We start from the raw sequence: 24,929 nt of genomic DNA on the forward strand, positions 1-24,929 counted from the left end.
TAATTGAAAGTAAAAATATAATTAGATGCCTTTTTCTGGTCGTTAACGAAGTCAATTAGGGGCGCGGTTTGCCTCGGAGAACCGATGAGTAACAGCATCTGAGGTCGCCAGAACTTCACGTGCTCCCGACGAGGGTCCAGCAGCAACAGATATTTGCGGACCTGCAAGTGAAATAAACTTTACATTTATTTTGATATGATGTCTAAGTGAATAGAATTCAAATTCAAATTATTTATTTGCAAAGTTGTAGGTAAGTTTTTGATGTCGCAATGGTTAAAATCAACACAAGAACCATAAGACGATATGCAAATGTCATATATACATACACAGTGAAAATGAATATAAAGAATGGATACCCGGGATTTGGAAGCGGCCATAGGGTCTGCCCTTACAAGCGATCCCCTAGAGCAATGAGGCAGTTAGAAAAATATGGAACTTTTGCTTAGCGATTTTATAAAAAAAACTTTGAAGAAGTAAAATGTCTGTCTCTTGTTGTTCACTTATAAAGATCATTACAGCACAATATTTTTTTATTGGTATTCGTTTAAAAACTAGAATAGAGAATGTAAAGTGAACTGCGGCGGTCACCTGGTGGAAGATGAGCGCCTGGCTGAGACTGCCCCACTTGGGGTCGGCGGCGGCGGGCGACAGCAGGTGCAGCGCCACCACCAGCGAGCAGCACGCCAGCGCCACGCCGCACGCGTAGGCCGGCCGCAGGGAGAAGATCAGCGCCGCGCAGCCCAACAGCCCCGCCAGCGACGACGCCCACGAGAACTGCCGGAACGACGGCCTGCCCCCCCACCGTCACCACACCCTCGGTCACTCAGTGCTAGTACCGACATCATCTACTGACCTCATTTACGGCACAGTACGGTCCGACTAATCTAAGTTGCATTTCTATCCATTTGAAGCAATTACTAAAGAATTTATATAATCGCTTTTCAAAAATGTGACTATATTATCGAAGTAACATTGTATTCTAAAAAATCTAATATTAACTTTACTTTAGTTAAATTATTTGAGTAGCTAATCATAACTCTTTTATATATTAATTTCGAAAAAATAATCCTAATAATGTCCTCCAGTCCCATTCCGACCACGGCGGCCAATCTCAAGAGAGATTAGCCAAATGCGCAGGAGATATTATAGTGCACAAGTGTGTGCGCGAACACAGGTGCACTCTCTATTCCCTTACTCTCATAATTCGATGGGACGGCAATCCGACACGAGCGGAAAGAGTTCAGGCACAGGACCAACGGCGTGCTTTCCGAAGCACGGAAGTGTACACACTTCCAACTTCCAGACTTCGGGTTGCTAATGAGAATTTTCTGACAGAAAAACCTAATAACTTTTTTATTGGCCCGACCTGGGAATTGAACCCAGGACCTTCGGGTCTGCGGCCTTACATCAAGCCACTAGACCAACGAGACAGTCGTTACAGACCCGAGGCAGTTAGAAAAAAATAATCTACCTATGATAGGAGTCACTAACTTTTATCACCAATCATTTACGACCTTATAAACATTGATCGCTGTTCGATTAATTAAGCAATTGATTTTACTCTTTCTGTCGTTAATAATTAGACATTCAAAAGAAGAAGACAGAGCATTGTTAAACAACCCACCATCAAGGAAATTAGACCATTAATCTACATATATTATTTTCTTAGTTACAATATTGTAATAATTCTATTACCTAAAATTTGGTGCTGATGCGAGATCTAGGCCGAGACAGGCGAGGTTTATCGCACAGTAACTTGTCATGAAGAGCACCGAGTTCACCTTGAAAGATATATCATTAAAATGTATTTTACTAATATGTATTATATTGTATACAATAAGAACTTAAAAATTTAAAAAAAAACATGCAACCAAAACCAAGTTTAATAACATTTTTTTTTGTTTTACTATTAATAGGCTAGCGTTTGACCGTTGACTTGCCTGATGTTAAGCATCGACACGGTCTAAGATATAGCACGCTTGCCTATAAGAAACCTGTTTACCCTGGATTTGAAGACACCAACATTGTACCTATCTATGTCGCCCTGCACTTATATATCTATGAATGTATAAGTGCAGGGCGACAATTAGTGATCATCTTCTACCATGATGTCACTCAACAATTATACAAACAACAGAGATTGTTACTCTGTATTCCAGTTTGAAGGATGATGAGAAGATGAGGGTGAGGTACCTGAGCAATGGTATTCAAGGAGTCTGCCATGATGCCGATTTGCACTAACAACCACGACGCGATCACCGCTACCACTGGATTGCCGGATCGAGATACCATTGGACGGAGTAAGAAGCCTTAAACAAACATATTTCATATTAAAAAACACACACATATAATACACAGACATTCATACACTTCGTTTTACATACATATAATATATAGGTATACCAAAAAATTAATATATACTATATTTCAATAGCAGGAGTATAAAATATACATAGATTTACATATTTTTTACTGGTGGCAGGGCTTTGTGCAAGCTCGTCTGGGTAGGTACCACCCACTCATCAGATATTCTACCGCAAAACAGCAGTACTTGTTATTGTCGTGTTCCGGTTTGAAGGGTGAGTGAGCCAGTGTAATTACAGGCACAAGGGACATATAATCTTAGTTCCCAAGGTTGGTGGCGCATTGGCAATGTAAGCGATGGTTGACATCCAACATGCCAATGTCTAAGGGCGTTTGGTGACCACTTACCATCAGGTGGCCCATATGCTCGTTCGCCTTCCTATTCTATAAAAAAAAAATTCATGCGATTGTTAATAGCTCTGCTATATACACTACAAACAGTGCTTGTATAATTTATAATAGGACACTATTCTACTATAAGAGCAGAGATAGCCCAGTGGTAGGAGCGCGTGAGTCTTAACCGATGATGGGTTCAAACCCGGGCAGGCACTACTGAGTTTCCATGTGCTTGATTTGTGATTGTAAGTCATCTCGTTTCGTTCTGGATTGTAATCATCTCAGAAGAGGAGGCCTTAGCCCAGCAGTGGGACATTCACAGACTGTTACTGTACAATTCCACTTAAATACGTATATCCACATTCAATTTACTTTTGATTACAACTTTGCCGATAATCAAAATATTTTATAACAGACTATTATGATATCTACTAAGGATATCATTTCAATTCAAGGACATAGTTGTTTATTTATCTTTACTCCTCCTAACATTCAAAAGCTGCGTTATCACTGAAAGGTAGTTTATCAACAGCTTGCCTAGACTTAGGAGATGTCAGATGTCATATTAATTGTAGTTTCAAATGTTCAAGCTGTCCGATTATGAAACAAAGTACCTGAACAGATTAGAAAAGCGACCTCTATATTTACTTTCAAGACTCCTCTCCGTGAGCATATTCTGTCAGAAAGTTCCTAGTTCTTCTCATCTTATGACATCTTAAATTCATATGTTTATACTACACTATTATTTTTTTAAATATACTGGGACATTATTCACACACTGCCATCTGATCCCGAACTAAGCAGAGCTTGTACTATGGAAACCAGACAACTGATATACTACATATACTACTTTTCTTTTGTAAATACATACTTATATAGATAAATACACCCAGACTCAAGACAAACAGACATGTTTATGCACACAAATGTCTGTCCTGGGTGGGAATCGGACTCACAATCTTCGGCGTGAAAGGCGAGTATCTACCAATCACGCCAACCGGCACGCCAATTATTCATATGTTTATACTATACTTTATATATGTCAGAGATAATAAATTTAAGCGGGTATACGTCGTCACTTATTAGAATAGCAACACCACAAACAACGTGATGTATGTCATGTATGTTGGTCGGTTGTCAGATGTCAAGTATGAAAAATATAAGACGGGTGCCTATTTAATTATGTAGCCGACTGATGGAAATATAAAATATAAAGGAGTATGTCAGTAGCGCGTGTGATCATTTTGTCGAGCGACCCCCGCGGTTCTTGCTCTCAGGACAGCGCCAGCGCCGGACGTGCGCGCTGACTGATTTAATAAAATCAACATATTGGACGACAATGGCGGCCATAAAAATGGCAATCCATTTGAATCCACTACATGTATATACATATATTATAGCTCTGTATTTATTTTGTTGATGTTATATTTGTATATATGTACGTATGTATATTTTTGATTATTAATTACCGCCTTCACGGATTTCTGCTTAGGTTGACTGGTAGAGAATGCCTTTAGGCATTAACTCCGCCTTTTGTTCCAATTACATATTGTGGTGATCAAAAAAGTTTAAAAAAAATATTTTTTTAATTGCATTATACAGTGTTCTAATAATTTGAATAAAGTGATAAATAAAGTTAATATAATTAATTATTTTGGCAAAGAAATGTTTTTTTGTTCACTTACCGAATATATTATCTTTGGCTAATGCTTCTAGAACTCTCGACGCACCAATCAAATTTGACAGACCAGCTGAAAATGTAGCCGTTAACATGCCTGAAAATAATTGTTTTTTTTTTTGTAATTATTTTATAAATACTGATAAATAATATATAGATACCTTATAGATGACCTGTAATTATTTTTACAACATTACATGTCTAAAATCTCGCTATTTATGAAAATAAATTCATACTGAAAAATCTTCGAGTTCTTGCGGCCCTCTCTTTAAAAAAAAGGCGCCTTCGACAATTTCAATATCTTAAACAGGATCAATATCGTGTGATATTTTTACTATGAGAAGTTAGAGCTTTGTGAAAGCCCGTCTGGGTAGGTACCACCCACTCATCAAATATTCTACCGCAAAACAGCAGCACTTGGTATTGTTGTGTTCCGATTTGAAGGGTGAGTGAGCCAGTGTAATTACAGGCACAAGGGAAATAACATATTAGTTCCCAAGGTTGGTGGCGCATTGGTGATGTAAGCGATGGTTAACATTTTTTACAATGCTAATGTCTATGGGCGTTGGTGACCACTTACCATCAGGTGGCCCATATGCTCATCCGCCTTCCTATTCTATATTTAAAAAAACCCACAGCTCGAATTGAAATGACCCCGCCTCACCGCCGCACAATAGCAGCTATCTAGCTTCCACTTTACAAGCAACTATTCTGAATATATACAGATTTTAGGCACGATAATTCGTCATTTTGTAACAGACGGCGACGGCCTTCTCGATATGAAGTGGGTGGTATCAAAGCAAAATAAACTTACCAACAGCAATGAACGGCGGCCACACGTTAATAGGCAGCAAGTACACATAGTTGTTTTGCAGCAGTTCCCTGGAACACGTCGCCGCCGTCAGGATAGACAGCGCTGCATACGATAGTGCCGTGAACAGAAGTGCCGCGAGTGTCCCGAGGGGGATGCTTCGAGATGGACTCTTCAATTCACCTGGAACAAAAGGCAGATTGAAGCTAGAAAACTTGGTACGAATTAAATCAAGTATTGGATGAATGTTCAACAATGCCCTGTAAAAAAACTGTGATATGCATCTTTATATTATATTGATTTTATGATAGATGAGCAAAAAATTGGTCACAATCTATGAGATTCTGACTCTTTAAAAAGCATAAAATAATAGTCACGACCTCCAACTGTGAAGTACAAGCCTTTAATTACACTGGCTCACACAGCCCGCAGCAACAGAGCATCACAAAGCGAAGACGTCTAGCAGGGCAACAGCTGATAAGGCGTGGGCGGGGCACCGACCGCTCATGTTGGCGCCGGCCATGACGCCGGTGACGCCCGTGAACAGCACGCCGAACACGGCCGCGAAGTCGGCCGGCTCGCCCGCCGCCGTGCTGTAGTCGCGCGCGTACTGCTCGTACAGGTTCCCGCGCAGCGTGGCCGCGCTCAGCCCGCTGTACGTGAAGTTCGTGGCGTTCGCGATGGTGTTCGTGTCCGGCTTCTCAATCTGTAACATTACGTTAATATCGGACCTCGTTACATACTCTATTGAGATAATGCCTTACGGGAAGGAACGAGTTAACCTTGCCCGTATGATTAGAATTGCAAGTTCTTATTCTGAATCGCACCACTTAAAAAAAGCAGCTCTCTAGCAGCGAACTAATAAAGAGATTCTACTTTATTCGATTGCAACGGCCTAGAGATATCGGGATGAGAAACCTGTCCGGGCGCCGTGATGAAGAAGCTGAGCAGCGCGCTGAACAGGCAGACGACGGTGGACACCCAGATGGCGAGGCTGGTGCGCGCGAACAGCGAGGCGCCCGCCAGCGACACGCCCAGCCCCGCCGCGTTCAGCGCCGAGCGGTACAGGAACCGGTACCAGTAGCCGTTGGGCAGCCCCGGGCTGTCGCCCACCAGGTAGCCTGCCGGGCACGGAATTTATACAGTCGAAGTCATTTTTATATTAATAAATTTTCGGCAACAATAACGATGCGTTGGGTTCACCAATACTACTATAAAACTATCAATGCAAAAAACTTTAATATATCTGGCAATAAATTGAAATATTCAATGATGATTATAAAAAATAAAAAAAAGTTACACTCGAAAATAATATTTAGAAAACTTTTTAAACATTTATTCTGTCAATATATTTAACCTAGATTACAATATCTGGGTTAAATATATTCAATACAATATCTGGGTTTAATATTTTACAATTTTATTACTTTTAATCTAATTTGTATAACATTTTTTTGTATGTAATCTGTGCAAAGTCGGTTAAAATTATTAAAAGCAATATAAATATACAGTAAATGAAACAATGCGAATATCATAAATGCGAAAGTTTGTGTGTATGAATATTTATTAGTAAATCATATTTATATTAATTTATCTTACAAAATAACGATTCGAAAAAGTACAAGTACTTGCAATAACCAGTTCTTGCAAGAGATTTTATTTATCGCTCGACAGATGAACGGCTCGATTGCAACGGTACATACATGGTACGGTTTGCATACAAAATATTTTTGCAATCATTACATTTTTGTTGTACATTAACAAAATGACTCTTAGATACAGATTAAAACTTTTATTTTTTATATTGACAACAATGACGTAAATATAGGGAACTGACATTCTAACTTTTATATGAATCGGTACGGTTTTTTTTTATTTGTGATTTAATCATGATAATATCATCACAAAATCCAAATATTTAAATAAAAATAAGAGGTTTAAAAATAAATCAACGCAATTTAAGCCTTAGATATACTTACCGTTGGGTCCAAAATTCTCTACAAGTGCTTCAGTGCAAGCAGAAATGCAGAGAGCACTCGAGACGACGTTAGCCAAGAAAAACAATGTTCCGATCGCTCCACCGAATTCTGGACCTAATGTCCTACTAATCATGACTGAATTTGCGTTAAGGTTATACATTAACAAATATTAATTGATATTTATAACAGAAATGAATACGAACTATATAAATAAATTATAATATTTCTCGATTGCATAAAAACATAATCGAAAAGACTAAAATATAACAGTTGCCACTTTAGATGTTTTTTTTTTTTATTTCGTTTAATATCATTTCTCTAGGAAAAGGCAAAGGTATTGTACCATACAGCCGCGTCTTCAGAATTCACACGATTTTAAATTTTTCAACGTAATATATTTTCTTAAGTTTAATTAAAGTTTCATTTAATTTTTATATATATTCGATTTTAAAACATATTTTAAAAGGATACAGTATACTCCCCCTCCCTCTACAGCTCCATTCGTAGATATAGCACATATTGACATAACAGTGAACCCTACTATTAAATATGCAAGTCCAAATTGCCCTAACGTTACTAGAAGTCCTGCATTTCCAACTAGGTAACCTGAAATTAACATTTTATTTTTATTTAATAATATTTTTTTCTTTTTTTTTTTAATAACAGCTATTTATAATAAACAATATTTTATATTGACATTTAATCACAAGTACAGTTAATGTCCCACTGCTGACCCTTTTGAGGAGACGGTTTGGAGCTCATTCCACCACGCTGCTCCATTGCGGGTTGGTAGAATACACATATGGCATAATTTCAATGAAATTAGACACATGCAGGTTTCAAGCATGAGATGAATTATAAACACAAATTAAGCACATGAAAATTCAGTGATGCTTGCCCGGGTTTGATCCCACGATCATCGGTTAAGATTCACGCGTTCTAACCACTAGGCCATCTCGGCTTTTCTATGTATGTATATTCCGGTATAACAAAGCAATTTGTAGCGGACTGAAAATTAACTAACAGCTGAATTTCACAATCTATGTCTTTTAATTTTATTTAAAAATAATCTACAATTATTTACATTAATTTACTTTTTCTATTCAAAAATTGTAATCGTATTTTTATGAACATAACACAAAAATCACTAATTATTACATTTATATAATTTTCTAGAAATAACATGCAATTTCAAATAACTATATAAACAAAACACTAGAAATATATAAAAATCACTACTCACCCATTCGTATAAACACAAGCGCACTGAACATAGACAGCACCACGGGGCAGAAGACACCGGCGAAGGTGCCAACCTTCTTAACACCGGGCCGCTCCGACCGAAACTCGCCAAATTCAACATATCCTGAAAAAAGAAATGAATATAATTATTAAGTAAATAATTATTTTAATGAAATTATATAGTCAAGAAAATCAACAGCAGTTAATGTCTCACAGCCGAGGAAAAGCCCCATCTACACTTGAGGAGAAAGGTTATGTTTATTCCACTACCCTGCAACAGTGAGTAAGTTAAAATCTTAACTAATATTATTAATACGAAAGTGGGTTTGTTTGTTTCAGTGGTGCTGATTGTTTATGGGACCACCTGTCTACATTATGAAACGATCAATGTGATTTCAATTATTTGAAACCGAAATCAGGGGGGGGGGCTGACGCAGGCGAAGCCGCGGTTCGGTACTAGTATTTTAATATAAAGGTGAAGGTGTTATATATATATGTTATATACGTAATGACATAATCGAAAACCACAAACACAGTATGTATTGTTCTCTGTAATGCATGTTTTCATAAAGAAAATGATTTACAAATTTTCTTTAATCCCATGACTGAAATACGTCGCATTGATTTTTTTTTTGCGTTTACATAGACTGAACACAGGCAATAAATTAACTTAACCATTTAAATTTGAAAACTTTATCGATAAACGATGTGGAATTATAGCTTTTTATTAAAAAAAAAATCATCACTACTAGTTTTCTCCACCATTCCCGCGCGTGTCTCCGAACCGACGATTGTTTTTAAACTGATATCGTGTAATTCTATCCGACCGAAGCGTAATGTTTTTTAATCAACCTTGAAACACTTAAGCGCAATGGCACAGCGGAGTTTTCTTCGATTACAAAAAAAGTAGCAGATTTGAAATAAGGTTCTATTTAAGCAGGTGCGAAATGCGAATTAAGGTCAACTTATGCTATAAAGTTATAATTATTATGAAAGTGAGTTTGTTTGTTACGCTTTCAAGTCTTAACTATTCAACCATTATGAAATTTTGCATACACACTGTTAGATAAGGGTACAGGACCAATAACACCTCTCTCAACCCTCAGATAAAAACCGATTGATATTGAGCCTGATTCCCTCTCCAGTTGTATAAAAGTAATGGAACAGAACAGTCATTTACCACCACAATCGAAATTTGATTAAATATATAAAATTACCATCTCCAGGCGGTCTAGTTGGGGTGGTTCTCGTGAATCTTGATCTTAACTTATGCATCAACCCCGATGACTGTGGTGAATCATTCAAGCTCGGTGAGAGTGGGTCCAAAGTATCCGCCATTCCCACAGGCTTCGTTCCTGAAATATGAACAAAAATTATATACTTTTCAAAATAAAAACTTAAAATAAATAAAAAATATAAGATAAATATAATGTTTTTAAAAAAACATGCTTTTTCATTGTAGTATTTGCATTAAAGTATATAATTCATTCCTTATCTCACTGATCTGTCACATAGCTATCAAAGAAAACTATGTGTTCTTTATTTAGTTTCATTAATAGACTTTAGCACAATTTTCATCGAGAACCATGAAAGTCGACACATAAATACTATATTTTCCATAGATAAGGTTTTTACAAAGCTCATCATTATCTTCATACTTTAGATTCAATATGTATGAAGGGTGAGAGAGCCAGAGTAAATACAGACATAACATTTTAGTTTTCAATGTTGGTGTGTTTGTGATTAAAATTTCTTACAACACCAATGTCTATGGGCAGTGGTGAACACTTACCATCAGGTGGCCTATTTGTCTACCGATTTTATGGATGGATTTATGGATATACGAAATAAATATTTATATGACATGATATGGATAATAGACTAAACATAACAAATTATAATCTGTAATAAAACTAAGTAAAAATAAAGTAGTATGTTTGTCGGAGCACCATCGTAAGGTAAGCCGTAGCCTGTGACAATCTGGTATGCTATGACAGTAGCAGCCACAGAGTTAACAATAAATAAATTATGGTTTGATTTACTAGCAATATAAGGTGAGCTTCGATTTCACCTATTCGAATTGATAGGTATAAATTAGTGCTATTTATAAATTCAGTAAATTGACCACTAGCAAAAAATTACTTTTATAATAATAATATATAAATAGTTGTAGATTCGGCGTATTTATTATTTTTTATTGAAGATAAATAATATGCAATATTTAATTAAAATTATGTGGCCATTATCAGTGTTCCAATGCTCAAACATATTACATATGGAGCTTATCATATGACTCAGATAAAATATTTTAAACATGCCTATCGTTTAGCTTTTGTTTTTTTCTTTATATTTACATAGCTGCATACAATGTTACATATGTTATGGATAATAGTTGTAAATAATATTTTGTAGTAATCTATGACCAGCCCCATTCTATAAGTAACAAAATTTAACTAAGTATCATTTTATAAAAATATAGCAGATATAAAAGTTAATTTTTTTTTATAGAATAGATAGGCAGACGAGCATATAGCATTGGCTATAAGCGATGGTTGACATTTCTTACAATGCCAATGTCTAAGGGCGTTTGGTGACCACTTACCATCAGGTGGCCCATATGCTCGTCCACCTTCCCATTCTATAAAAAAAAAAAAAAAATATGGACCACCTGGTTGTAAGTAGTCACCAAAGCCCGTAGATATTGGCATTATAAGAAATATTAACCATCGCTTACATAACCAATGCGCCACCAACCTTGGGAACTAAGATGTTATGTCCCTTGTGCCTGTAATAACACTGGGTCACTCACCCTTCAAACCAGAACACAACAATACCAAGTACTGCTATTTTGCGGTAGAATATCTAATGAGTGGGTGGTACCTACCCAGATGAGCTTACACAAAGCCCTACCAGTATTCTTGCTATATTAAGAGTAATATACAGTCTTTCATTTATAAGAGTAAATTATCACTATTAAAAACCACCTATAAGTTTTAAATATTTTAGAATTTTGGTATACTATAAGATAATACATTTAAATAGCAACATTACTTATATTGAAATTTGCATACATATATTTATAATTTATTAATTTAAAATAAATATACATGAATAGCACTTTCTAATATAAAACTAAATTTATATTCAGAAAATCAATTTACTTACTGAGATGTATATCTTCCATACTCATAACTTTTGTTAACAGATATACTTTTAGTATTTTAACATAACAAGGCTAAGGCCACTGGAGCAAGCAATTTTAATTTAATCACTATCAAGAATGTTATTCTTAGAAAAACAATACAATCCAATTATGGCAAAACAACTACCAGCATCATTACATAGCACTCAAGTGGTATATACATAGGATATATAGAAATGTAGAACAAACCATTGGTATGATCTCATCATGTCCTAATTACTAAATTAGGATTTAAAAAATCCTACACAAGTTTTATGACGATTGTGGTTACTAAAACAAGTTTATATGTATTTAAAAAACTTTAATAAGTAACTAAACAAAGAGATTTGGAAAATAAATGAAAATTGTTAACTTACAATATTTTTAAGATCAATAATTCCTTATACTTTAATTGATTGGTGAAAATTGTTAATTAATTTGCTTACTTAGCATGTACATTAAATATGATTGTTACTTAAAAACATTAATAATTGTCTTATGTTAATAAAATTGTCAATAAATATCAAAATTCAAACATTTTATACATAGCTAAAATTTGAGTTGTCATGTCTGATGTCAATTTCAAAAATCCTTTGTTGTCTTGACAGATTGACATATCTAAGTAATTTTAATCTGTTTCACTTATTTATACAGGGTTACAGGGTAATATGTCACGATCCTTTTAAAGGGTTATAGTTCAGGACAATAGCTATCAAATGACCCCCAAAATGCTTATGCAAAAGTGTATCGTTTTCGAGTTATTAATTTTTTAATATTTTTTTTATTTAAAGGATGTTTAAGATTCTAAAATTCAATAAAAAAAAAATCAACGTATTTTCCCTATTTTTTTTTTGTATTTCTTGCTAGGGTACATCCTAGTTAATAATAACCAGTTATAAAACAAAAACAATCTTCAAGCATTTTTAAATTACAGATCCAAAACTGTACAACTTTTCGATTTTTAATTTTGATTCTTTAAGTTACTCGCAATTTTTTTGTAAAAATCACTATGGCTCTTATCGTGCGGATCATTTTAAAAACATCTGCGTTTCCTTAGCTATCCATCGGTACATAAAAAGTACAGTAACAATCATAAACTCAGGAGAAAATTAGATAACAAAGAGACCAGGTAGGAAATTCTAAGAAATGCTATTGTTAAGAAATTAAATCTGGATCAAAGACAAAAGGACCTCAATGCAAAGTAGTTAAAGATTATTTTTAATAGGGGTAATAGGTAAAAAAGGAGAGATAAACCAGAGCTGTTTGTGGAATACTATTATCAATTCCTTTGAATTTACCGATTTTTTTTTTATTGAATTTTAGAATCTTAAACATCCTTTAAATAAAAAAAATATTAAAAAATTAATAACTCGAAAACGATACACTTTTGCATAAGCATTTTGGGGGTCATTTGATAGCTATTGTCCTGAACTATAACCCTTTAAAAGGATCGTGACATATTACCCTGTAACCCTGTATATATTTTATAAATTTCATTCGAAAACTTTACATAACTCAACTCGCGACTCTTGTGGCATAAAATTATATTGTATTTATGAGATTAGGAAGATTATTAAATTCCTATTTCAAAAAAAAGACTATCATAGTTTTTATACACATCTGACTTTATTGTTATTATAATATTATATTAAAAGTAAAACAACCGTCAGTTCAAAATATAGATTGTATAGAAAAGAATCAGTAAAAAAATCAGTAGGTATTCTTTTCCATATTGTTATGTTAAATTTGTATCCGGCCCTAGGAAGGATAATTTCAGTTAAAAACCTTTTAATAAAATCATATCGCTCATCATGAATAATAATTTTATAATTCAGTAAATGTATATAATTATAAAAAACAAATAATTAATTTCTATGGTTGAGCATTGTCTGATCTCTAATTTTTTAACTATAAATATAATTATACTTTATTTAGAATAAAGTGCGTTTTAAAATTACTATTAATAGGGATTTGCATAAAATTAAAATATTGTTAATATTGACAAGCTAAAAATTAATTAAATTAAGTAATTAAATATATTTTTTTAATTATAATCATTACTTTATATTATAACTAAAACTTTATCTAATTAAGCATTCTACACATAATATTACTCATATGTAGTTGTAATTTACAAAAGGTATATGATAAAATAAAACAATTTAAGATGCCTTAACTTTTAATTTGTATCACATATTGCTGGAATTGTCCATACTTGCACAATAGCTAACATATGCTTCATTTTATTGAGAATTGTATAAAACCACCAGTGTTCAGTGTTCTTTGGGACATAAAACCTTTAAAAATAATGTTTATACAAATTTTATTTAAATAAGCTAGAAGGTGCATTACCGTTGTGAACAGGATCAATTAAGTTGATATAACATAGACAGTTTAATGTTCTTTGCAATTCTTTTTTTTATCTTAAAAACTAATTCTTAAATTAAGATTGGAATCAGATAATACTATATTCTATCTAGCGACTCCAACATGATGATGCTGTTCCCTCGTATAACCTGAAATGATAAAACACAATTGATGTTACTCTTATTAGCTCAGCTCAATACTCACATTCTAGACAATATATTTCTAATAAAGTTCATGCTTATGATATTATAAAATGTTGTTTAACATTATTAATAATACAAGCTAAATACAATTTTATAAAGAATTACAGCATTCTCATCATGTTTATTTACTATCTTTTGCTGTTGTTAATTGTATAAAATTTCATTATCTTTTAGTTTGGTTATCATCACTAATATAACAATATATATAGTAAAATAAAGTAACAGCCAATGAAGGTCTGATTGCTGGGCTAAGGCCTCCTCTCCTTTTTCTTTGAGGAGAAGGTTTAGAGCTTATTCCACCATGCCGCTCCAATGTGGGTTAGTGGAATACACATGTGGCAGAATTTCAGTGAAATTAGACACATGCAGGTTTTGTCACAATGTATTTCTTCACCGTCAAGGACGGGATGAATTATAAAGACAAATTAAACACATGAACATTCAGTGTTGATTGCCTGGGTAGGAACCTACGATCGTCGGTTAAGACTCACGCGCTCCTACCACTGGGTCATATATATTAGTAATTTAAATTGCATAAACTATGAAATCAAGCTAGTTATAAAGTAACATTTATAAATTACAACTTACCACCATGCCAATATTGTTACGTTGTCCATCTTTGCATTCTTCAACAGATTCGTCCAAAACTAAATTCATGAACGGATCAAAACCTCGCAGGACACCAGTCACAGCACGGCCAGCATTAAGCTTTATTGAAAGTTTTTTGTCCATAAACCTACAATTTACACATTGTGTTAAAACTCATTCACATTACTCGACATTAAAAGGATCATATTTCAATTATGTGTTTTAAAAAAAATAATACATTTTTGGAATAAGGTTAGAATATACGCGGGACGCCAACTATTTTATGATATATATATTAACGTTATTTTACTTACTTTTTTAATTCTGGGGGATGTGCTTTCGACATTTTGTAGTTATTTTAGTTATATTTCCTAAATAACTAAAAGTATTTAGGATCAATTAACTTTATTTTTATATTTATAAAACCGACTTTGGCAAGCGAAAAATGGAAATTGAATAGACCATAGATTATAAAAAAGTTGACTCGTTCTTATTGACAACTGACTTGCATAGATTAACAAAATTATCATATAGTACTTAAGTTCTTGAACAATAAAAAAATAAAAACTCACCTTTCTATTAAAATAATATGGAACGCTTGGAATATTTAAAAGTTTAAGTTTTATTTTAAAATTTTGATAATATTGCGCTACTTTGTTATTACATAACACTTGTTTATGAACGTATGATCATTCAGGTGGTTTCTGGGCTGCCATTACATTAAAAAAATAAAATTCATTCAATAAAATAAATGAAAACTTAAATACTTTATAAAGGAGATTAATAAAAATATTCTGATACAAGTTTTTACTAAAACTTTTATAAAACTATTTAGTTTACACTCAGTTGTAGTGTTTTTCTTTATGTGGTTAATATTGCCATTTTAAATATATTATTTTTAGTATAATATGACTCAATAAAGGAGTATAGATAAGACGTTAATAGTTAAAACAATTGGCGATAATTCGAAATAAGTTGCGTTATAGTCATCCGTATCTCATACGTATATCTATGTAATAATCAACAATAGCAACAAGTAGACAGCTGGGAGGATGGATGCTGTTAAGATATTCGTCGTATTCTTATATAAATAATCACGTTTTGTTTATCAATTATGTATCTTTAAAATTACAATTGCCATACACGTTAGTAGTGAAAAGTTTGTGATATTGTACCTGTTTAAAAATGGATGAATCCGGTATTGATATGGGATATGATCTCGCTTCTCTATTAACGAACGATTTCAGTGCTGATCAGAGGATTTTTGACGAGATGAACACCACTCAACCCCACCAGGATTTCATGTTTTACGAGCTCAAGTCCAAAGCCGTACCAGTCACCGAAAGGTAAGTCTAAATGTCATGGAATGTTGATATTAAGAGCGAATACGTTTATCGTGTGAATATTGCGAATATTTTTAGCACATGTTTTTTATACGTATGAGGAACAATTTCACCGAAGTAGGGGCGCCCGCGACCCTGAAAACGACTTGGCAAAACACCCAGTTTCGCTGATTATGTTCATTATGCGAACTTCACCAGCAAACATTCTTTGGCTGATTATCAATTTCACTTTTCATTTTTGATAATACACCATTGAAGATATTCGTTCAAACAAAAGAGCTGAATCGAGCTAGAATATAATATAACTAGAATTACTCGATCGCATCGACTCTTTAAATTTCGCATAATTTTCCCGCGTATTTTTATACTTATTTTATCAACCAGCGTTTCCATTTACACTTAAAGCAAAACGATGCACCCACTGTTATTCTAATATACATAATATAAAAAGAGGAAATATTGTTATTTGAAGACCACACAGTGCTACTTTCAAAATTGACCTCCTTTTCCATGTTTGAGTGGAGAGTTATCGGCAAAATGTCTCATAACTATAGAATTTAACTAAATAATAACAAGCGTTTTCATATAATGTTACGGGTTTAGGTTAAACGATTTGCCGCTGAGATAACAAGAATGAGATAAATAAAATAAAAACATCATCTTGTAATATAAGATATGTATTAAAAATAAAGTTAAAAATATAAAATAACGCGCGAAATTTTCTTAATGTCATTTGTCTATCGATATGTGCTTTGTGAAAACATTGTACCCGAACGATTCGATCAATTATTCTCTGTTATTAATCAATTCGGTCCACTTGAGGTTTGTTAGGCAAACAATACGCCACGAGTCACGTGACGATCTTCAATACTTTTTTCTTATATTAATATTTGATCCCTGTCTTTTACGTCTATGGTAATTGTAAATATATATATGTATATATATGAAATATTCGTTCAGCGTTTTATTAATTTATATTTTTTGTTACTCGATCATATTCGCTACTTACAAATGTATGATTTAAATAATGAAATTTGATATAGAAGTCTAGTTAATTCCATCCAACTAATCTAAAGGCAAGACTAAGGCAAAACTGCCGTTAAATTAAAAAAAATACAACTGCTCTGGGAAATACCGACGCTAGTAAATCGGCGATTTTTTTATTTCTGTAACATGTCTAATTAAGTAAATAAAATAGATAATCGTATCATTATACATAATATAATATTAAATTTGTAATTATTGTATAATAAATTAATTACTATGTATAATGTTGATAATAGATATTACAAATTTAATTATGCGCAGGCGCAATCTTATAAGCTAGCCATGACTTGCGGTTACGTTTTAAGTACGATCATGTAATTGGTCGAGTGTTTTTTTTCTGTGAGCACGTGTTAAAAACTAAATAACCGGTATTCTTTATACTGGCGATAACGAAACAACAATTGGTATTTTTTCTCATTTTCACATTAGCATATATTATCCGCGTTTAATGTCCTGCCAGACGGCACAATTTCATGTAAATACGGTGACGTCATAGGTCGTGAATTCCGCCTCAATTGCTAATGTGATACGTCACAAATACAAATGTATGTGGAAATTTTGCGATTCGCCTAGGTTATTTTACAAGCCAAAAGAAATTCCATCGAAATAACTTTGTAAAGGTTCTGACAGGACCGTGAAACATATTTTTTTTATTCTAAGCTTGTCCAGCATGTGTTTTAATGCTTTTTTTTTTAATATTTTCCGCGCGCGACTTTACACGCGTGGGAGACAGGTCGTTGTTTTGCTGTTCGGTAACCTATGTCTTTTTTAAATCACTGACAACGTATAAGTATACAAAATTTCATGATAATTGATCATTTTAACTAGACAATACTGGTGGTAGAGCTTTGTGCAAGCTCGTCTGGGTAGGTACCACCCACTCATCAGATATTCTACCGCAAAACAGCAGTACTTGGTATTGCTGTGTTCCGGTTTGAAGGGTGAGTGAGCCAGTGTAATTACAGGCACAAGGGACATAACATCTTAGTTCCCAAGGTTGGTGGCGCATTGGTGATGTAAGCGATGGTTAACATTTCTTACATGCCAATGTCTATGGGCCACCTGATGGTAAGTGGTCATCAACGCAACTTGATTTTAAAGCAATGCTGTACACTATATCGAAAGTGGTTTCTAAGGTCAAAGTCGTTACATTTTCGTATAAAACTATATGCATTATGTTTTTATTAGGAAACAAGTGATAGCAGAGAAAGTTCATGTAATACCCTCACTTTTAATGTACATAGTTTATATGCACGATGTTGATACTATATACATATGTTAACAAAAGGATTATAACGGATTCGCTTGCAAGAAATTAAGTGGAATGTATAAAATTCGCACACGGCATAGTATTTAAATATTTTGATCTTTAATATTTACTAAAATATATAAAATGAGTGAGTATAAACTTATGTTTGAAGACGAAAGTCTTCAACCAATGCGTCTTACCTGCCATGACATACGGTGCCGAAACGTGGACACTAACTGCGGGACTAGTCTACAAATTCAAAGTCGCTCAGCGTGCTATGGAGCGAGCTATGCTCGGAGTATCTTTGAAGGATAAGATCAGAAATGAGATTATCAGGAAAAGAACTGGAGTCACCGACATAGCATGAAAAATTAGCATGCTGAAGTGGCAGTGGGCTGGTTAGGTATGTCGTAGGACCGATGGCTGTTGGAGCAGACGAGTCCTAGAGTGGAGACCGCGGATCGGTAAACGCAACGTAGGGCGCCCTCCAGCCAGGTGGACCGATGACCTTAAGAAGGTGGCGGGCACCAACTGGATGCGGAAGGCGGAGTACAGGGAGCTTTGGCGCATCTTGGGCGAGGCCTATGTTCAGCAGTGGACAATAATTGGCTGTTGATATATATAGAAGGCATAATTGTTAATTGATTTCTTAAGTAAAGGAAATTACTGATCACACTTAAACTTGGTCATAGAATTTTTAAGATTCAAAAGACTTGAAAACTAAGTACAGAACTAATTAAAAAGCAGACGGTTTCTCTTTTGTTATCGGATTAACAGTAACATGCAAAGATTTTATCATATTAAACATTTCATTGATCACCTGTCTCTCTAACTGGGAGGGTCAATTATTGGTGATTACCACAGATTTTACCACTCTACCTATGTATATTATTTAATATGTATTGCTCATTGTGTAAGTGCACTGTAAGGTTCTTTATGAGTACTAAAGTTCTGTAACCTGAATATACACGTGGAGAAATTTAATACGTAACATTCGTGATTTGATTGATAAACAAGTGATCTTGTGTAAACGATTGTCATGTTCTGTCTCACACCAGCGGTCTTCGGCTCGTTCAAGAGACACTCATCCAATGTCCACGGCTAATATTTGCAATGAGATAAATCTGAAAAGATTACTGTTAGCCGAATATATGAAGATAATATTTTGTTTTCATTAAGACAACGTAAAGTTTGGTCAAGTATTTCAAATCTCTCAAAATTTCTCGTCAAAATCACCGTGAGATATCTCGTCAAATATTACCTTTTCTAATGTATATACATAAAATATATTTATTCAAACTTTGATTGTATATACATTATCGTTAATGGAAGATTGTGCATTTGTGACTGGGTCAGTATCACCCACTTCACAAAAGATCAGAGAATGTATGGTGTGTACTTATGTGTTCATGAAAAATCAATTATATTTTGAAAGGACTTCAGTATTTTTTTTTTGTATTGCTCTATTCCGGTTTGAAGGGTACAGTGGTACAGTGAGTGAGCCAGTGTAATTACATGTAAGCGTTCTTCGATGTAATCTTTACTAATATTATAAATGCGAAAGTGAGTTTTTTAGTTTATTTATTTTACTCAACCGATAATCGTGAAATACATACGCGTTGTTAGGGGTACATAAAAGACCTAACACCTTCTCCCCCCTTAAACGGGAGAAAAGCCGTGGGCGGAAACTATTGGTTAATATTTTCCATATCAATACTAATATCTATGGTGGTGACTCATTTACCTAACTGAATCCCGATATTTAATAATTAAATATATATATATCACATAAAATATTCATAAAAGCCTTTCTATTCTATTATCACGATTAAGCCTAACTATACTCGTTAGCAATATAAAGCATTTTGACAAATTATTATTTTTGAGGTAAAGTATTTTTTTATCAAAATATTTCAATTGTCAGTATAACTTATGAGTGGAGGCCTATACGAAGACTTTCTAGCAGCTTAGAATGAGCCCTCTTGCTTGAGCTTTGAAACGGGGCTGCTTCTTTTTTATCTCAGATCTTATATTTATTCAAAAAAGTGTATAATTTAAATATATAATAATAAACAAAACTTTGCCAACAAATAAAAGGCTCAAATTATCACCGGTTAAACTTCAAACCAACAGCAATTAAATAGCAAGGTCGGATACTCCGTCACCGATCCTTTGTAATAATTTCAAACAAATGTTAAATTCATAACAGTTACTATTCAGTAATATATTTTATTGCAAACGAAACAATCGTGTCGAATTTACAAATATATATACGAAATAATAATAGTATTAGGTAGGCAGAGTGGCAAGTGGTACCTCAGTGGTCACCAGTCAATGCGCCAACTTTGAACTAAGATAACACCTGCAATAGCGGCAGAATATATGATTAGTTGTAGCTACTCGGACGAGTATTTTTACAGGTTATTATTCTTTTGCTTGTAATTTACTCTGGGTAACTCGCCTTTCAAATGTGTAGTTATAAAAAGTACTATTTTTGTTGGACGAATTACGATTATTGGATAGCAAAATAAATCAAAGTCAAGTAATTTTTTATTCAACACAAATCTTATGTATTCTTTTTCTGTTTGGCTCATAAAGTCACTTGATCATCATGTTACTATATTGATAACTATATATACTAATATTATAAATGCGAAAGTAACTCTGTCTATCTGTTACGCTTTCACGAATAAACAACTGAATCGATTTCTATAAAAGTTGATATTAAGCTTGAATCCCAAAGAAAGACAAAGACATCTGAGAGCAACTAACAAATAGAAGAAAACTAGGAGACCATAAAATTATTCCGTAACAGCCTGTGAATGTCCCACTGCTTGGCTAAAGGCCTTTTTTGAGGAGAAGTTTTGGAGCTTATTCCACCACGCTGCTCCAGTGCGGGTTGTATTAATTAAGTACATGGTCATAAAATTATATGACCATGTAATTAATTAATACGGTTGGTGGCGCATTAGTGATCTACGGAACGGTCAATATTTCTTTTGGCGCCAATATCTATAAGTGGTTTTGACCACATCATGTGACCCACCTGCGTTCACCTACATTATAAAAAAAAAACAATATTTTTTACAAACATTATTGCCAGCGATATCAAGATATCAAGTTTATATCTATTTAAAGCCTAGGCAACGCTCGGAACGACTTTCTTGCTAACTCAGCCTGATAGACAAGACCGGATTTCAATTCTAAGATAAGTGGAGGCTCCGAATGCTTAATAAACCAGACACCAGACGACAAATAAAATATCACATTACTAATAAAATGTATTAAAATAACTATACAATAAATATTTTATTAAAGGAAATGAGAATTTCTTATTGTTTAACTAGATGTGAGGTTTTTTGTTGCGGCACACTTTTAATGATTTAAAAATTCGGCGGCACGCAAAGAAAAATATAAGTTTAAAAATTATATACTTACCTATACACACTGCGTGAAATAGATTACGAATCCAATCAATTTTATGGATTTAAATATCTGTTCCTGTTAAAAGGATTTTTCTTTTTAAATAATATTAACATAATTTTGGCTATAATTCGGCGGTCCACTTTTAGAATTTCGCGACAGACAAAAGTGCCGCGGCACAGTGGTTGAGAATCACTGGTCTAGATAGATGGTTAGAACGCGTGTACTTAACCGATGATCGTGAGTTCAAACCCGGGCAAGCACCAGTGAATTGTCATGTGCTTAATATGTGTTCATAATTCATCTCATGCTTAACGGTGAAGGAATCATCGTAAGGAAACCTGCATGTGTAAATTTTACTGAAATTTTGCCACATGTGTATTCCACCAACCCGCATTGGAGCAGCGTGGTGGCATAAGTTCCAAACCTTTCCTTAAAAACGGAGAGAAGGTCTAAGTGGGACATTAATAGTTACTTTAAATAGATTTAGTTATTTTAATTAATAATATCAAGTATGTATGTATTGTACAAACTACATACAATAAAATACATTACTAAGCTAAAAATAACCGTGTTATACAGACAAACATTGTTTCGCTATAACGGTTCTCATTTATATGATTACACGAAATACGAGTAAAATCGTCGATAACCTTAACTTGATTCATGTCAACAGTCAAATCAATTACCAATCGTATTTATCAAGAAATATAACGAACATACAGTCGAATTGAGAACCTCTTTCTTTTTTTTAAATCGATTGATAATGTATACCAATTTTAATCCTTATCAGTCAATAAATATTTACATTGGAATTTCATTATTTGGTACAAAAGTTTAAAAAGTAATCAAAATATTAGATTCTACTAACTTATAACGGTTACGATGCGTTCCTGATTCTATTCCGATACAAATTCGACCGAACCGCAACTAGATTGTTATGTTATTAGAATAAAATATATAATAATAATGTTCTTCACACCGATTTCGGCCACGGCAGCCAATCTCAAGAGAGATTAGCCAACTGCGCAGGAGATATTATAGTGCACAAGTGTGTGCGCGAACTCAGATACACTCTCTATTCCCTTACTCTCATAATCCCATGGGACGGCAATCCAACACGACCGGAAAAAGTTCAGGCGCAGGACCAACGGCTTTACGTGTTTTCCGAGGCACGGGAGTGTACACACTTCCAACTTCCAAGACTCCGGGCTACTAATGAGAATATTCTGACAGAAAACCCCAATAACTTTTTAGTGGCCCGACCTGGGAATTGAACCCAGGACCTCCGGGTCTGTGGCCTTACATCAAGCTACTAGACCAACGAGGCAGTCATATATGAAGAAAATATATAAATGGTACATTATATACCATCTTTTAAAACGTCAATACGTCATCGACGAAGGGTTCTGCTATATATGTCTTATGCCTGTAATTGACTGTAAAACTGGTTCACTAACCTGTCATACTGAAACATAGTAAATAGAGTATTTCTGCTCAGCAGTAGACTAATCCTCTCAGTCGTACCTGCTCAAAAACTCCTGATGATCAGATGTCCGAATATTACGGAATTAAAATTTGGTAATCTTAAACTAAAACGTTAATAACTATCTGACTATAAAGTTTTATTAATAATGTCTTCTGGACCACGGCGGTCATTCTCATAATACGGCTCGACTGGAGTCAGGATCAGCTGTATGTGCTTTCCGAGGCATGGGAATGTGAACACTGCCACCTTGAACTCCGGCCTTGTAGTGTAACGACCTGATTAACAAAGACATACATATGAAAACCGCGAATTCCGGAATATCCGGAAGCTTTATAATTAATTTAATATTATAATGTTAAATTTTAAAAGTGCTTTTATGAGTATAGTCTAGTAGGAATTGTTTAATTAATTAGTATGCTTTTTACGCAAACATAATTTTTAATTTATATATTATTGTTCTTTACTTCAAACTGTTCTCGTTACTGCAACGACAAATTGTTAATAATGAATAAATAAACATAAATAAATTTAAAAAATATGCTAATTATTAATTAACTTTCAATTTTGTAAATAAATTGTACTATAAATACCAGATTAGCAGATATAAATTACATATCAGACAAAACATAGAAATAAACAAATAAAAAGCAAGATAAACGGTTGGCAACACTCAGTTATCTAATACACTAAATTGCGATCAATTCAAATGCAGGCGTGATTGGTCGCCTGCACCGGCTCAGCGTCACGACGTAATTTCAACCAATAGGGAGAGCTGGCATAAGTTAATTGATATGACCATTGTCTATTGATTCATTATCATGCCTTGACCACAGCTTCTGATATAGAAAAAAATGATACAGATTGGTTATTATAATTTTTTATCTGTACCTCTTCAATTTCAAATCAAATATTTGTACGTTCTACATATTGTTATAATTGATGAATATCTGGTGGTAGGATGCTAACATCCGCCTGGCTTGTTACCACCGTACGCATGGTGAAAAACTCGTGAAGTGGCTTGCAGCCGCGTTTCGAGGTCAGCCAGCGTACAGCCAGAGCCCGAGCGAGTATTGCCACGATGGGTGTTGGTCCAATTGGAGACGGCTGTTGAACCAATGCCGGGGGAAACTGTATTGACCTGCCGGTCAGGGAGACCCGAAGAAACGGCTGTTCCGCTGGCCGCCCGTGGCATAGTACAGGGGCCCGAGCGTGCCTAACCAGCTCGTGAGGCTGCCCCACCAGGCCACGCATAATCTCGGGGTGGACCGTCGTGCCGGTTGGTGACCGGTAGGTGGGGTCCCGGCGGCCACTTCCGGGGGGGTTCGGGGACCCTTCCGTCCGGCGGGTCAGTGTATTTTTCCTTTTGGCAACCACTTGGGGAAACACGCCTCCACACTTTGCCCATCCCTATCGTGGCAATACATCGCTCGCTTCACGTCTCTTTTCCATTTCATTTTTCCCAAATGGCGCAACAAAAAAGAAATAACGGTCGTACAGCGGTGCACACCCCCACCATACCCTCGCTGTTTGAGGTCGAGTTCTCTAACATCCGAGGACTCCATACTAACCTCAACGCTGTCCACCACCATCTCGAGACAGCACGGCCAGCAATGTTGTTTCTCACGGAGA

The 24,929-nt window shown here is 34.6% G+C and overlaps 3 protein-coding genes across 7 annotated transcripts in view; 1 reads left to right on the forward strand and 2 right to left on the reverse strand.

Annotated features, from left to right (window-relative positions):
* Positions 1–12,189, reverse strand: part of LOC126777850 (solute carrier family 12 member 9) — a 272,805-nt gene extending 260,616 nt beyond the window's left edge. For 2 of the 5 annotated variants that reach the window (XR_007670101.1, XM_050501082.1), the window contains exons 1-13: positions 11,576–11,776; positions 9,628–9,765; positions 8,412–8,534; positions 7,640–7,774; positions 7,169–7,303; positions 6,108–6,310; positions 5,691–5,895; positions 5,193–5,372; positions 4,386–4,475; positions 2,194–2,309; positions 1,696–1,781; positions 589–790; positions 30–161 (exon numbers count right to left, since the gene is read on the reverse strand). Coding sequence is in view for 4 of the 5 variants with exons in the window: in XM_050501082.1 (XP_050357039.1) it covers positions 30–161; positions 589–790; positions 1,696–1,781; positions 2,194–2,309; positions 4,386–4,475; positions 5,193–5,372; positions 5,691–5,895; positions 6,108–6,310; positions 7,169–7,303; positions 7,640–7,774; positions 8,412–8,534; positions 9,628–9,765; positions 11,576–11,600 (1,770 nt within the window). In the remaining variant the exon portion in view is untranslated. Of the gene's footprint in view, positions 1–29; positions 162–588; positions 791–1,695; positions 1,782–2,193; positions 2,310–4,385; positions 4,476–5,192; positions 5,373–5,690; positions 5,896–6,107; positions 6,311–7,168; positions 7,304–7,639; positions 7,775–8,411; positions 8,535–9,159; positions 9,187–9,627; positions 9,766–11,575; positions 11,777–11,968 lie in introns of those variants that run through there. The other 3 variants (XM_050501083.1, XM_050501084.1, XM_050501085.1) reach the window with 3 other exon arrangements.
* A 1,569-nt stretch (positions 12,190–13,758) lies between these two features.
* LOC126777934 (probable small nuclear ribonucleoprotein G) lies at positions 13,759–15,210 on the reverse strand. The gene is made up of 3 exons (XM_050501250.1): positions 15,064–15,210; positions 14,750–14,897; positions 13,759–14,107 (listed from the first exon to the last, which is right to left on the reverse strand). The coding sequence occupies exons 1-3, from the start codon at positions 15,093–15,095 to the stop codon at positions 14,057–14,059; spliced, it is 231 nt and encodes a 76-aa protein (XP_050357207.1). The 5' UTR covers positions 15,096–15,210; the 3' UTR covers positions 13,759–14,056.
* A 558-nt stretch (positions 15,211–15,768) lies between these two features.
* LOC126777872 (transcription factor EB) overlaps positions 15,769–24,929 on the forward strand; it is a 144,888-nt gene continuing 135,727 nt past the window's right edge. The window contains exon 1 of the mRNA XM_050501129.1: positions 15,769–16,095. Coding sequence (XP_050357086.1) covers positions 15,935–16,095 — 161 coding nt within the window. The 5' untranslated portion in view covers positions 15,769–15,934. The remainder of the gene's footprint in view (positions 16,096–24,929) is intronic.

The sequence above is a fragment of the Nymphalis io genome, chromosome 24 (assembly GCF_905147045.1).
Source record: "Nymphalis io chromosome 24, ilAglIoxx1.1, whole genome shotgun sequence".
Classification (NCBI taxonomy): Eukaryota; Metazoa; Arthropoda; class Insecta; order Lepidoptera; family Nymphalidae; genus Nymphalis; species Nymphalis io.